The sequence below is a fragment of the Alternaria infectoria genome (genome assembly GCF_024043175.1).
Source record: "Alternaria infectoria strain BMP 0036 chromosome Unknown scaffold_7, whole genome shotgun sequence".
Taxonomy (NCBI): domain Eukaryota; kingdom Fungi; phylum Ascomycota; class Dothideomycetes; order Pleosporales; family Pleosporaceae; genus Alternaria; species Alternaria infectoria.
Genome location: NW_026250696.1, coordinates 34357 through 49558, shown reverse-complemented (window position 1 = coordinate 49558; position 15202 = coordinate 34357). Strand labels below are relative to the sequence as shown.

Genomic DNA, 15202 nt, shown 5'->3' with positions numbered 1-15202 from the left:
CGACTATACTGCTGATAGAATACAAACTGCTAAACGCGCGATTACGATTAAGAGGTACTACAAATACACAATGACAGCGCGCGTCAAGACTATGCGAAATGGGAGAAGTAAACAAGATGCGTAAAGAGATGGAAACATAACTGGGGACCTCGGGATGGGGATACGGATTATTCTGGTGCCTAGTTGTGCAACCATGACACGCCCCCCATGCCGCATCGGCCAGCATGCGAACAGGCGTTCACATCCAAATTCTGCGTAAATGAGCTAGCGGCCGCTTCTAGAACGCCTGAGAGCATCTCGGAATGCGGGTGGCAAGCGGGTCCCGCGGTTGTTGTTTTCAACGTTATCGATTGAGCATGCTGGACGCGACTCCTGCCATGCGCGCCCAACTTGACCTCAGGAACATTGCTCGACTTGATCAGCTTGGAAGCCCATCTGACAGCTGAAAACAAAATCGTTTCATGGTGAAATGGTGTACATTGCGAAGACCGTTAGGGGCAGTAACGTTACGAGCCACAGTGGCCCCTTTTCCGGAGAACCGGGCTGTGCGGGAAATTGGAACGGGGACGAAGGACGGCGCGGCAAACACCTTCCGGATGAGAACAATGGCCACAACGCTGCGCAAATGGTGTTGAAGGAAACAGTGGCATCGTTGTCAGACGTTCGTGATGAAGATGAGATGACTTGCGATAAGGTGAGTTATCTTGGGCTGCATTGTGCATGCTGCACGTCAGTCAACGTGCAGCGAAACGGGTTCGGGATGTGGTATAGCGGGCTCCACCCCTTTAGCGCTCCCTATTTTGAGCCACGTCTCTCATCTCATCCCAGATACCCCATATCTGGCCTTCGCTTACCCAGTCGTTCGCGATCGCTAGGGATGCCTTGACATCCTGCTGAACCAGTCGCTTGGGTTCTCAAACTCTGGAAATCCTCCATGTGTCACAATGGTAGCTCCAAGGTTGTCTATTGTTTGACTGTGATTATTCCAGCGCGTCCATGACACCCGGATCACTCTCAGCTCCCCGTAAACTTTACCAGTCCCAACCATTCTGCTTTTCAGCCGTTACTATGGCGTCCCCTCAAGAATCCATCGTGATGGCTCCCCAGGTACTGGCCAACGACCCGATCAGCAGCTTCAATAGACCGAAGCGAGTAAACCGTACGTAAAACACATAAAAAGGCTAAGCATATGGCCCAACAATTTCCTGTGTCTTGGCCCAAACCTTGTCCTGGGCGCCGCTCGCCCTCAATCTCGCCAGCGGCTTCTCATTCAGCGTCGTCTCACAGGTATGCCATACCAGGAACAAGCCTCCGTCGTTCTGTCCTACTGTGTTCTTCCCTTTCACAACACCTTCTCTCAACGGCACACCCTTCCCTCCAAAAGCCGCACTGGTGATTTGGTACAAATACCTCTCGCCGGCCTCCTCTTCTCTATACGTCATAAGCCTGATAACCGGGTCCATGAACATCCAAGCCGCCCACGAGCCCCAAGACCCTTCCTTGAACCCGCGGAACAGATTTCCAGTTCGCACACTCCCTGGTTGTGCGTGTATGAAAACAATATTCTGGTTCTCTGGAATCGCGGCGAGGCGTTCCAGTGAGAGCGTGGTCATGTTGATCATATGTATCATCGTAGTCATGCCTCCGAAGGCGCCTGGCGCTTCGAGTAGTAGATCATCTGGTTTGAAGAACCAGTCGGTTTCCATTCCGCCCGCTCGCACGCTTATAACGCGTGCGCGACCCGAAGCGCGGAGGAGGGGAAGGAGGTTTTGTGTGAAGCAGAATCGCGCGTAGAATTCTAGTACCTGGCTGATGTCTAGGCCTTCGGATGTAGCTGGGAATGTAAGTTTTTGATGAAGCGCAGTTTGACAGAATCAGGATAGAATGGACTTACTTTCTCGTCCAAAAAATGGTACGTATCCGGTTGTCAGGAAGAGCAGATCGATGCTGGTCTCGAGTTTTCTGATGTAGTCGCATATCCGCTTTACCTCAGACAGCAGCGTGACCTGACCTTCTACCCATATGATACTCGCATTCGGGTTCGCCGTATGTAGCTCTTCGATGAAAGGTTGGAACGCTGCCTTGCTCTCTTTTCTTCCAATGACGTAGGCTTTGAAGTTTGTTCCCAGTTTTGCTACCGCTCCAAGCGTGATCTTTCCTATTCCTGAAGTCCCACCGACAAACACCGCGATACGGGGCGCTGTCTCTTCGTCAATTTGCGCATTACTTTCCTTGATCTTGGTAAGGTGCACCATGTTGCCGTCTGCGATGGTTGTTTGTGAGGACTGTGGATTTGGATTGCGTGGGTTGATATGGTGGATGCGCACTTTGCAAGGGTTGAGAGTGCTTGAATACGCAGGCGCAGTTACCTGGCTGCGCCTCGTGGACGAAATGCGCACGGAAACAACGACCGGATGATTTCGAAAACCTCCGCGCAGCATTTTGTGGCAGTGACTGCATATGCGCCAAGTGTTTGTGATACCTTCCGAGATCATTTGTGGTCGACAGCTTCTCAAAACCATTCGAGTTCGCCGCCATCTGCTGCACTTCACAACAAATCCAAAAACGAGCGCTAGATATAATGAAAGGACGGTATGTGAAACGCTAATCTGAATGTATAAAAACTACATATTTCCTGTCATGCTCCTATACCCATAACGCCTGCAGACTCTTGTCCATCTAGATTCACGCCTGCGCGCTGACAGGCTTGATGCCCACCTCAGTCATCTTCGTCTTCTCCACTTCCTCCACCGGGCTATCCGCCCTCTCTACAACATCGGTCAGACCCATGTACTTCAGGCTCGCCGTCCAACCTAGGTCATCGCCGAAGTAGTTCTTCATGACCTCGACACCATACTTGATACCGTTCTTCGGGTCGTATGTCAGACATTGCTTGCCAACTGCTAGACCAATGACTGCATCCCATGCTGGCAGTTCTGTCTGTGTGTACTGCTCGGTTGAAGGAGCAAGTTCTGAGTTTAGGATGGCGGAGTAGATGTTTTGTGCAGCGGCTTGACCCATGACTGTTGCGCTGCCTGCGCGCTTGATACCAGTCCAGGCGATGACATCACCGACGCCGAAGTGGGATGATGCATTTGGGATATTGTCCTTGAACATCAGAGATTGGTGGACCATGATCTCCTTGTCCTCGTTCAGGCACTCAGTAGGTAAGACACCAGTGGTCGGTGTGCCCTTCTTCGTCGAGTCAATGACGAAGTCGGCTGTGATTGTGTCGTTGTTTGCGAGTGTGACTGTGAACTGACCATTTGGTTGTTCCGTGATAGATGCGCGGCTACCCAAGACCAGCTTGACGCCTTCTTCTTCGAGCAGGATCTTTGCACGCTCCTTAACGTCTGCTGGTAGTGGCTCTGACGACAGTACTTCACTCCGTGAGTGCACGAGTGTGACGTCGATCTCAGGGTAGTAACTCTTGATCTCAGCAGCGAATTCGACACCGACAGCACCAGCGCCGATGACTACAACTTTTCTTCCTTCACACTTCGATGGGTCGCCACCAGTGATCTTCTCGATGAAAGCCTTTGAGTCTCTCTGGTACTCTTCGAAGCTTCCAGACTTTGGCACAGCAGGGAACGGTCTCTTCAGGCCAGTAGCCATGACTAGATAGTCGTATGATTGGTGTTGTGTCTTGCCATTGCGATCGCACCACTCTGCAACCTTGGCTTCAGGGTTGATGTTCTTCACACTTCCATGCTTGAAGTGCAGATTTGGGTGCCTTAGCTCGTTTAGATGGCTATACCTCTTCCACATATGGGTTGTGTACTTTGGGGTAACATGGGCGAGCGGTGCGCCAACCGAGTGGACTGCAAGACACTAGTATTAGCTAAATTTCCTCTGACGCAGGGTGACAAGGTGGGGCAGTGAAGATGCTGAGCCTCGGCTAGTGGGGTAGAATGACGCACAATAACCATCGCGCTCATCGATGACAGTAATTTCAACCCCTCTGTTACTCCGTGCACCCTTGAAGTCAGGACCTGGGTAGACACTCTGTCGGGCCTTCCCTTGTGAGAGTTCCAGGAGGTTGACGACAGTAGAGATGCCACCATATGCGCAGCCGACAACGAGTACGCGGTTGGGATTTGATAGGCTGAGGTTGCCCAGTGTGTCAGTAACGCCTTGGAGCCTCATTGTGAATATTTGATCTGATAAAGGAGGGGTCGTGGGGGTGTAGGAGTGTTGGCAGGGCGGGATGAGAGGAAGATGATCTGATTAGATTAGAAGTGCAGGTGGCAGAACGCCCACTTCTATATGCCGGCAACGCACCACACATACACCACACCGACATCGGAAATCAGCTAACTATCGTCGCGCCAGTAAATAAGCTATTCGCAAGTACACGAGCGATCCACCACCGTCGCGGATGTGGTGGTCGGTTTGCGATTGGCGGATGGCTGGGCATCTTATCAGATCCGAGCATTATCCGGTGCAAATTTTATCTGATGCCCCACTCCAACTGCATCTGCCCATCCTTCGTGTCTTGCCAAGGTGAGCAATCAAGGGCCTGACTACTCAACGGTGTTCAATGACAGCCTAGTTTCGGTTGCAGCTACCGGAAAGTCGCATATTTGACCGCTTCTCGACTATATCTCCACATCAGGCCTCCGCTGGTGGACACACATGTGCGGAGACCAAGGCCGCTGGTGACAGTCACGGTTCACAACGTTACAATGAGTTCGTATCAACGAGGAATGCAATACGCATCCGACCCACTCTAGTATACGGTTTGAATGCGATTGCTTTGCTGCATGAGGTCGTATTACGGATGCCCGCGGGCACGATCGTTCGCGGCACGTGCCAATTGGATCAAGTTAAGTGGAGAAAAAGTCTATATTCAATCCTCGTCTTCATCGTCAGATCTATTAACATCAAACCCAAGTAGCTCATCGCCCTCTCCTTCTTCATCCTCGTCCCTTATCTCTAACCCACGTATCTGTCATTCGCCCTTGAACCCATCCACAAGCACAACAGGGCCCTTGTACTGCTTGCGTCCTCGAATAGCATAATCGATACCACTCAGAACAGCCACACCAACAAACATAACAACAGCCCAGTTGAAGTACGCCAAAGGTACAGGCGTAGACTCAGGCCAGAAGCACCAGAAGAAGGCGTGGGAAGAGTAGAGAACACCGCCGATGTTGATGGGTACGCCCCATTTGCCGAGGGACCAGCGGCAGTTGGGGAGGAGTTCGGGGTGGCGGATGCGGCGGTAGAGGACGGCGCCGATGGAGAACATGTATGTTATCATGAGAGCTACGACGTTGAGGGAGATGACTGTAGTGCGTTAGCTGACATTGTACGAATATGCGGATGGAAAGGAAGAAACATACTAGCGTTGAAAGCTGTATCCGAGCCGATGTTAATCAAACTCAGCGCAACGGTGATAAGACAAGTCACCGTCACAGCATTCGCCGGAATTTCCAACTTTGGATCGACATGGCCGATCCAGTTGCTGAAGGGAAGACCCTTGTCTCTAGCGAAAGCCCAGGTCTGGCGTGAAGTCGACAAGTTGAAAGTTAATGTGCCGGCGAAGATGAGCACAGTGGGGATGGCGTTTAGGGCTACGACACCACCCGAGTTGACGGCTTGGGCGAAGACCCACATGTGCGGGTAGTCCTCAGCGAGTGCGGCGTCGACGTCGGTGATCATAAACATATAGCTGATTAGGAAGACTATTCCAAGGGAGCCGTTCATGAGGTATGCGCCGATCATGGCGCGAGGAACGGTTTTGCCGGCATCTTTGATCTCTTCGGCCATGTGGGCTGCGGAGTCGGAACCTGTGATTGGATGTTAGCTTATGTGCCAATGACGAAGCTTGGTAGAGATATTGACTTACAGATACAGGCGTAGATGGCTGACACCTGACCCACCATAAGAGCCAAACCAGTTGAGCTCCAGTTTCCGCCATTCTTGAACTGTGTGAAAGTCACTTCAGCAGTAGCCCGTGGCGACAGAACCCAGAAGACGATGATGATGGCCAAGAAACCGAACACGTGAACGACCAACATGACGTTCTGGAAAACAGGCATAGCCTTTGAGCCCCAGATATTCAGGACCCAGACCAAGAAGGTCACGGCAATGACCATGAGCGTTCCGTGCCAGCTGGTGGGCTCGTATTCTGGGTACATGACGATGACGGAGGCTTGGATTAGGGTGCCGACGAGGAAAGGTCCGGAAGCTGTACCGGCTTGCCATGATAGTGTTGACATCCATCCGATGAAGTAGCTGAATGGCTTCTGGACGCTTGGAGGCGAAAATTCGGAGACCCAGTGGTACTGGCCACCAGCAGTCGGTGCCATCGATGCCATCTCTGCTAGCGACAGCATAACAGTGCTGAAGCCGAACCATGTCCAGACGAAACTCCAGATAAGACCTGCTGGGCCTCCATCGAGAAGGCCTTGGTATGTTGCACTACGATATTGTCAGTTCCTAGTCCACATCCATAGTACCAAGGTAACGTACGTCAAAAGCACCTCCCAAGTACCCTGCAAGATAACGGTAAACGCCAACGCAGACAACGGCCGATAATTCCTTTTCAGCTCTTGCACCTTGCCCATACGCTCCATATCCGCGCGATCAGCCCTCGTGAAACCCCGCAAAGACTGATGGTACTCCTGACTCTCATCCCCATCCAACGACCGCGACGCATTCGCCCGCGACTCCAACGTCGCCTGCTTATCCATACTGCCAAGCGGCTGAGCCTCGTAAGCAGCCATAACCAGATGCGCGCCTTAAGATATGCAGGAACGCAGCGCCTCAATAAAAATGAGACCCAAGAAACAGGAACAGCAAACGCAAACGAACAAGCGAGAACGGTGCGATGGTAAGTAAGAAGAAGGGATTGCCCACACGGACACACGAAATGGCGTGCACATGCATGCTGGCGAGATGGGCTCGTCCAGCCGCTGCGAAATGCCTTGTCTGCCGCTTCCACGAAGAAGTGGGGTGCACTAGACTCAAACCCCCTTCATATACCCGGCATCTCTTCTTCTCGAGCGGAGCCAGGGTCCAATGGTGCAGATACACTCCGGTGCACATGTCAACCAACAAGATCGTCGCGGTACACAGTGCGTGGCCCTCCGACTTGCCATGAATGGTTTGACGTCCTGTCCGCCCAAATGCCACTATCCCTGCCGCTAGCGCGACACCACGCGGCCCGCTTCCTTATATGGGGGTTTGCTGCGGCTGGGCCGTAGGCTATCGCTGCAGGAGTCGTACATTGATTACATGTAGTTGCATCTGCCGCAGGCTTGTGTAGGAAAAGATAATCCGCCGAGATGACACGTTCGTGAGAGGTGGAAACGTCTCTCTAGGGGAAGCGGAAGAATTCGTTCTGGACCTTCTCCAGCCTTACGAGGTTGAAGGGAGCCAGGGTGAACATCAGATTAGCGAATGTTGATCATGGTATGATTCGTAATTCATGGTACAATCTGTAGATTTGTAGCGTTCTGTGACCGTATTGCTGCCTCGAACGGATATTACCTAGGAAATCTCAAATCAGTCATGCTGGTAGCCGAGCTCATCAAACCCGAGGGAACGGTAAACTTTCACAAGAATTTCTTGTCCCACCGTTCAGTAAACCGCTTTCTTCGCGCTAGCTACCTGAATGTCATTTCAACGTATGGCAGCATGCGGCTGTCATTCCGCCGGGCGCCGAGCCTTGTTGGCGTCAGCCACTGTAGCACATACAAGGACGAAGAGACCCTTATGCGTTAGGAGTACTTGGTCATGGCTCGCTTAGCATCAGACGCCATCTTCAACAAGATCTCCCGTGAACCCGTGTACATGGGTCGCATTCGGTCCTGATCAATAAGCGATGAGCGTGAGGGAGGACGAAGTGAAGGGAGTGACATGGGCGGTATAACGTCCGCGCGAGCTCTCATTGGGCTGACTGAGTGCAAACCACAGGCGGTATAGGTACATGTCAGACGCAGGAGCAGCGGTACAGAACCCAAAGGGTCGCCCTCTGACAACTGCCGTGGAATCTGTCTGCCTGTCATCTTATGGCCGCCACTCTGTTGTACCTCTGTTCTTCAATTTTTCCCTTGATGCTCGATGGCTGGAGAGGTGATTCCTCCGCCGTACGTTATATCTGCGGATGACAAGCGCGGGCTCATTGTCGTGACCGGTGCAGCTGTCTTGGCCTTTGTCTGGTCCTGTTTTCTGATCCGGGTATGGTTGCGCCTGCAATCGAGGGAGTGGCGATCTGATGGTAAGTGCCCTAGAGTCGGTCTGTACTCAGAGTTGAGACATTGTGCTGATGGCGTGTGTGCAGATTGGTGGCTCGCGATAGCAACATTGCTCGACACGGTACAATCAGGAATCATATTCCATCTCGTCAACCTGGGCCTAGGAGCTTCACAAGTCGGAGTACCGTTGTCGCAACTCCAGCAACTTGGAAATGTACGTGGTGTTTAAGTTTTGGCGATTCAGCGACCCTCTGGATCCGCGCGTGGGTGTCGGCTCCTTGCTTCCTTCTGGCGTTCGCGCAGGCCCGCAGGGCAGCCGCGACCGAGTGAACCGCCGAACATCTGGGGAAACCGCGTCTAACAACCAACAGGAAGGTTTTGCGTCGCAGATCATTTATATCTTCGTTATACTCGCCTCGAAGCTATCGGTGCTTTCCCTATACCTAAGGCTATCGCCAGGAGGAGCTCATCGCATAGCATCATGGTCGCTCGTAGCACTGTCCTGTCTATGGGCACTGGTATCCGTCATCCTGATTGCTATACCATGCAATCCTGCGCAAACATATATAGACGCGGGCAACTGTACGAATAGGGTAAGTCGACTATCCTAGGCGACTAGGCGTATTCTCTTCCTCGATGAAATACATCCACATACTAACGCACCACCACAGTGGCCAAAATGGCTCAGCATAGGCACCTTCGACATCCTAACCGAACTCCTAATGTTCCTCGCCGCAGTCCACCTCATCTACTCCCTGCAAATGCGCCTTCTCGCCAAACTCCTCGTAATCCTCGCTTTCTCCGCCCGCCTTCCGGTGATCGCAATCGCCGGAATTCGTCTCTACTACCTGGACCTACGACTTAGCGGGTCAAACTTCACTTTCGATTATGTAATCGCTACGCAATGGCAGATGGGATATGCGATTATGTCGAGCACAATAACGGGTATGGGTCCGTTCTTGAAGCCGTTTGATAAGGAGTACGTGAGTAGTACGTATAAGCAGTATGGAGAAGGGCATAGTGGGAGTGGGAGTGGGGGGCGGTCGAGAATGGAAAGTGCGTTGACGACGCATTCGAGTGGGATGTTGCCACCCTCGAGGAGGCAGATGATGGGTCACCACCATCATCATGGCCATCATAGGCGGTCGGCGGATAACATCTCGGAATCTTATCTCATGGATACGTTACCCAGCCGGCGGGCGAGCAAGCAGTCCCTGGGAGACCAAGACGGCTCCCATGCTCTCGAATCGATGCAATCTAGTAGTCCGACGAGAGCGCCGCCGCCAGGGCATACTCATGGGTTCATGACGGCGGATGAGCATTTTCGTCCCACGCATATGTATCGTGGGCATGAAGCGGAGGTCTGGGTTGGAGAGAGGAGTTTGAGCATTACGAGGGAGGAGTTGGATAAGGCTGCGGAGTCTGGGGGGAGTGGTTCCAATGGAACTAGGTTGGTTATTGGGAAGAAGAAAGAGTTCAAGATCGAGGTTGATCGCGCGAGCCGTCTTGTGTAGGCTCCGTGTTGCATCGTTTGGGTGGATGTTTTGCTTCAAAATGAGTTTAGAATACCCCTTTGTAGTTTGCGTTGGTTCGATGGAGAATTCGGACCAGAGAGGCGGAAGTGTACAGATACGACATTATGACATAGAAAGGCCTGTGGATTGAAGAATCTTAATAGCAACATGTCCGGAATTCTTGAGATGTTGAAGAGTGCATGTATGTGCTGTGGTGAGAAAGAGGGACACGAGCGCGCATCTCAGCTGCATTGACTTTCCCCCAATTAGATCCTCAGACTTCAGCTATTGCCGGTTCCATCACGGTGAATTGATTCAACAGACTTCAATGAGAACACATTGTCAAAACTCCTGTTTCCAATGGGGACCTATAATACAGCAAGCAAAACTAGCAGTCCCTGGCCATACGAGCTTTCTATCGTCCTGCCAAGTCAACGGTCAAGATGATATCCTGATACAATGCTTTTACGGTTCGTCCCATGCTTTCTATGCCTGTGCCCAACGATCGGGAATAGATGATAAGGAAATGAACACGGGTAATCGCAAATAGAGGTTGTGAGAAATGTTGAGGTCGCCGCAGTAGAGGGCCAACCTCAACGTAGGGGAATCGGTCGAATATTGTAAAGGGTGCGTCTGGGAAGATGTGTTTATGCGGAGAATCGGCGCATGACCTTGGCGATGACTGAGAGCTGTTAGATTGACACTGTTATCGAATGTTCCGGTGTACGTACCGTGAAGAGCGACAACGCTGAAGATGAAGACAACGGACAGGGTCATGACCACGACGGGGTCGACCTTCAGACCGGGGGACTCATCGGTGTATAGCCCTGGAAATGGATGTTAGCCAATGTCCCATAATTGTATCTCTGCCAACCGCCGCATGCTACATTCGCTGCTAGCATAGCTGAGCAGCTCATTCCACTACACGTCCTCCTCTTCTCGTTCTCTACCCAGCTCGGAATGCACTTACTCAGCATAGTGCTCGAGCTGCCGCCAGCACCAGCCGCCCTTGTGCTGCTTGGTCGCAGGTTCGCGGTCTTCTCAGCGCGGTCAGCCGCAGCTTTCCTGCGCATAACGGTCGCGGGGCCACCTGGGGGCTTTGGTGACGCAGGGCGCGCGGTTGTTGAGCCGGTAGAGCCCGTGGCGGGGGAGGTAGCGCGTGCAGCAGACTATCCGTGATGTTAGCAATGATCTTCGTGTTCTGAGGTTTGGCTTGTGCATGAGGGCATTGTCGCGGGGCTTCTTGGATGGATCGAGAAACCATGACGTCTGAACGGATAGCAGACAGGTCGAGAAGTGACAGCACGCGACACCAGTCCAATAGTCTCTGTGACATGTCCTCATGCTCTTGCTCTCCTGTCGCATCCTCCGGAACGACAGCCAGGTGTCCTCGTGCGTCCAATGGCCTCCTCTAGCGCCAAGGGAATTGTTACTGACCATGATGTGTGTTTTTGACGGTGACCGGGGCGAGATGGACGGAGTGGTTGTGATGGAAGATGTTGTGGAAGCAGCTGGTGATAGTCGCTCGGCGGCTCTCAAAGGCCACGATTCTGGAGCTGGGGTTGCCGCGCCGCGCTAACCCTGACCTCGATTGCCTCGCTTAGAACGCCGCTAGCAAGGGTCACGTGTTAGCTCCTTCACCACGGCAGCGGTTGTCCCGAACAGGCAGGTGCATGAACACAGCGGTGGTATGAAGAAATTCACTGGAGACATCGTGCAAAGCATTTTCACCACAAGGATGGTTCGTCCCAAGCCACTTTTCCCATTAGACCGTTTGATATACCAGGCCAGATAGCGTCCCAATATCATCAGCGTAGGACCTAGCCCACTTTCGATGATGTAGATGCCCTCGACCAGATCCGAAAGCTAGCAACCGGTAATAGCAAGTCATCCTTAAGCAAACTCCCGCAAGCCCCGTAAACCGATGCCGACCCTTAACCTTGCCTAGCAAACACCCATGTAACCGCCCGTAAGAGGTATATTATCTTCAGCAGACCCAGAGATGTGGAACGTAGGCGAGCATGCTGCAAGTGCGCCGCCAAACCCACAGGAAATATTCGCCGACCACCAATTGACCGGCTCCACCCATGGTTGTATCTGAAAGACCGACACAGTATGCCCGAGACACCTGAAATGCAGTAACTCCGGAGGTGCATCCTATCTCCCTAATCAAAACTCCGTTTTCTAACCCCAAACAGACGCCTGGACTCCCTGGGTGGGGGTGTTGCTCCAGGGTCCGTTGTTCCAAATACCAACGCCCTTGTCAGTGACAGTAGAAGAAGGGTTCATAGAAGCAGATGTCGTCATGTTGTTCTGCTCGCTCGCGTTGTACGAGTTGTAGCCAAGAGGCGACGGCAGCGGTGAGTTTGCGCGCTTGCCCAGGGCGGCACCGCCTGGCTGCTGCAGGTTCTGGTTCTGGGGACGAGTGCCAATGGGGGCGACACCAGAGCCGTTGGCCTTCTGACCGGGCACGGGAGGAGAGCCTCCGGGCGACGAGTTGGAAGTGCGGTTCGCCTGCTGCGCATCGAAGAGGTTGAACGCGGGGTTCTGGGTACCGGACGGCGAAGAGGTGCTGTTGGCACGAGCATCCTGAGCACCACCAGTAACGTCCTTGTCGCGGGGAGGCATCTGGACGGAGCCCTCGCCGGACTGGGCCTGCATGCCGAAGGGGTCAAAGGCGAGCGGAGAGGGGCCACGGCCGGCAGCAGAAGTCTGAACGCGGACATCCTGGCTCGAGGTGGGGTTGCTGTTGTACAGGGTGGAGGTCTCGCCATACAAAGCACGGTGCTGGCGGGCGATGAGTTCGCGGCGCTCATCTTCATTCATGGCATTGGGGCTCATGGAGCGGTCCGACTTGGAGCCTGAGCCTGAAACGTCTGTATTACCCTAGTCAACCAACTGTCCTGCCTATTGTTGCCCAGATTCCGAGTCCTTACTTCTGTGGTATTGCTGCTCCTGATGATAGTTGCGCAGCTCACGCTCACGCTGAGCCGCCATCCGTCGCTTCGCCTGTGCCATCTGGTCCGCGTCGTTGGGTCGGGGCGCATAGCCGCGCTGGTTCTGGTAGAAGCCCTGGACGTTGGTCGCCGAGTGGGAGCGGGAGCCGTCGTACTCGCTGACCGAGTGGTGGCGCTGGGGGCCGCCCATGCGCTGCTGCTCTGTGTCACATGTCAGCGGTGTGGAGGGGCATGCGTGGGCGGAAGTGTGTACCGAAGTCGGGGTATGGGCGGGGCGCGCCTCCCATCATGGGCATCGACTCGCGGCGGTTGGCGCCCATGGGGGTGGGAGGGAAGCCGGGGCCGAGGGGCTTGCCGCTCTTGCTGAGGTTCTCAATGGCGCGGTCGACCTCTGTGGTCACTGGTCAGCACTCGCCTCGCCTATGGTTGCGACGGGGCCTGTCACTGCCATGTCGGGTCGCATTGGCTCTGACAGACCCCACCGCCGGAACTACGTACCCTCAAACTGCGAAGCAAAGGCATTGGCGACCTCGCTGTTGACCGTGGAGCTTGTGCCTACATCCATGTGAATCGCTGCACCTGCGCCGTTGAATCCCATGTGGCCGGTACCTGAGCGCGAGGGCGGTTGGGGCTGCTCCCATGACTGCTGGCGGCCGGGAGCGGGTGTGTTCCACGACGCGTCGTTGTAGTAGGACATGGCGGGCAAGAGGCAGTCCGGTGGCTTCGTGGGAGTCGGTGTAGTTGCGCAACGCCAAAGGGCTCGTGGGCGGGACTAGTCTAGATATTCTGAGTACACTGGTCAGTACGGTTGTTCTGGTCCAGCAATGGCACGCAGCAATTGGCGACTGAGGTTCGGCAACAAGAGGTTCGGCGGTCGGCGGCAGCCCGTGTTGACGATATGGGGGCGGGAAATGAGGTCGAGGCGGGCAGCGGAAAATTTTGGTGGAGAGCGGAGATGTTTTGGACGAGCAGGGTCGTGCCGCGTACCGAAGAAAGTGAACCGTGAACTCACCTTCACCGCGAAAAAGGAGCGACAGCTGTTCACCGGGCAGGCAGCAAGTGAGGCACCAGGAAAAGCACAACTGAGAGCGGATAGGGGTCAGGGAGGGACTTCGGGAGATATCGCGGGAATGTGAGGACATGGCGAAAGGGGATGCTGGATTCCTCGCGCTAAGCAGGCCGAGCAACGACCTATCCACTTAATTCATCTCCGCTTCGACGACACGGGCCTCACCAGCTGCATGCAATTAGTTCGACATGCCTTCCATCCCGTCCTGGTCCAACCGCGTACTTCGTATGACAGACGCCGCAGCCTCGCGTTGGTGGCTGCCGTTGTCCTGGAAGCCCAACTCTACGGCTCTTCAGCAGTCGGCGAAGTGGAAGAGCTGGCGGATGACGTCCGAGAGGGGCAGCTGCATGTCGTCGTCGAGGACTGCGGGATATGCAGTGCGAGCAGCGGGCGCGTTTAGCGAACCTGCAACCGTCGTTCGGGCTCTCACCACCCTATCTGTCGTCGGCTATTCGCAACAAAGCCCCGCGCGTCTCCTTTACACGTGGACCCTACCGGTCTGGCTTTGTCACGGCCCTGACATACACCGACTCAGGGTCTGCGTCCTCCCATAGACCTCTACAGCTGCGTCGTGGCCGTCATCTGCGAACCTCGCGTTCGCAGTGCCCCGCCAGTGCGCCCGCGAGTGCAGCAATCCATGGCTGCCAGGCCGACGCATGCCACGCCGTGCTGCCAGCATGATCACTGCCCTCCACCATCACGCACCATGTGGAAGCGCTTGGGCTGTGATGCGGGGCAATCGGACGAGCAATGTGGGCTGCCTCCAATAAGCACCCACCAAAGACAGACATTCGTGAAAATATCGACTTGTGGCTTGCTTCTCCATCAGAGCACATGCACATCCACCAGAGAGATGATACTCCTACCATCGGTGTGGTGTCGCCTGCGTCCATCTGGCTCAGAGAAGACCAAGATGGCCAGCTTCGGTGCCGGCCTTGTTTCCAGATGAGGTTTAACAGAGTCAAGATAGCAACGCCATGCACGCCGAGCTTCGCATGCTGATATGCGACGTCAGTACCCATCCACGATGTGGGGGTTCGGAATGCGCTGCCGAGTCTCCAGATACACAAGTCTTTATATGTACAAAGCCAGCCGACGGTCGAAAACACCTCACTGTATGCGCAATAACAAAATGGCACGTGCGTGAACCGACCAACACAGACAAGGGTACAACCCATTCGGCTAGGCCTGCGCTCCCGCATACCCCAGCTTCTGTAGTTCGCCAACTTCGCCTACACTCCGCCGTTGCGCTATAGCCTCCAAAAGTAAGCCTTGCACACGTCATCCTGAGGGATGTATTCTCCTTTCGCCTATCCGCTCAGTCACCCTGTCCATTCCATTCCATCGTCATCACACATTTCGAGTCATCAACATCCAACGCTCTTTCCCCTTTCATTTCTTGACATCACGCGCCTGCCACCGATCATGAGTCTAGGCATCGCTCAAGCCATCAGCCAC

At 54.1% G+C, this 15202-nt stretch overlaps 4 protein-coding genes across 4 annotated transcripts; all 4 read right to left on the bottom strand.

The window, feature by feature from the left end:
* Positions 1 to 1181: 1181 nt before the first annotated feature.
* On the bottom strand, positions 1182 to 2255 carry J4E92_004893 (uncharacterized protein; the record flags this gene model as incomplete). The annotated part of the gene is made up of 2 exons (XM_051496280.1): positions 1182 to 1834; positions 1895 to 2255. 2 exons carry the CDS (start codon positions 2253 to 2255, stop codon positions 1182 to 1184), a joined length of 1014 nt encoding a protein of 337 aa, XP_051353000.1.
* A 430-nt stretch (positions 2256 to 2685) lies between these two features.
* J4E92_004892 (uncharacterized protein) lies at positions 2686 to 4146 on the bottom strand (the record flags this gene model as incomplete). The annotated part of the gene is made up of 2 exons (XM_051496279.1): positions 2686 to 3821; positions 3921 to 4146. 2 exons carry the CDS (start codon positions 4144 to 4146, stop codon positions 2686 to 2688), a joined length of 1362 nt encoding a protein of 453 aa, XP_051352999.1.
* Positions 4147 to 4951: 805 nt separating this feature from the next.
* On the bottom strand, positions 4952 to 6731 carry J4E92_004891 (uncharacterized protein; the record flags this gene model as incomplete). Its single annotated transcript, XM_051496278.1, has 4 exons — positions 4952 to 5289; positions 5346 to 5792; positions 5852 to 6426; positions 6478 to 6731. 4 exons carry the CDS (start codon positions 6729 to 6731, stop codon positions 4952 to 4954), a joined length of 1614 nt encoding a protein of 537 aa, XP_051352998.1.
* Positions 6732 to 10365: 3634 nt separating this feature from the next.
* J4E92_004890 (uncharacterized protein) lies at positions 10366 to 13372 on the bottom strand (the record flags this gene model as incomplete). Its single annotated transcript, XM_051496277.1, has 7 exons — positions 10366 to 10400; positions 10450 to 10545; positions 10689 to 10887; positions 11915 to 12594; positions 12655 to 12876; positions 12929 to 13066; positions 13174 to 13372. The coding sequence occupies 7 exons, from the start codon at positions 13370 to 13372 to the stop codon at positions 10366 to 10368; spliced, it is 1569 nt and encodes a 522-aa protein (XP_051352997.1).
* Positions 13373 to 15202: the final 1830 nt, after the last annotated feature.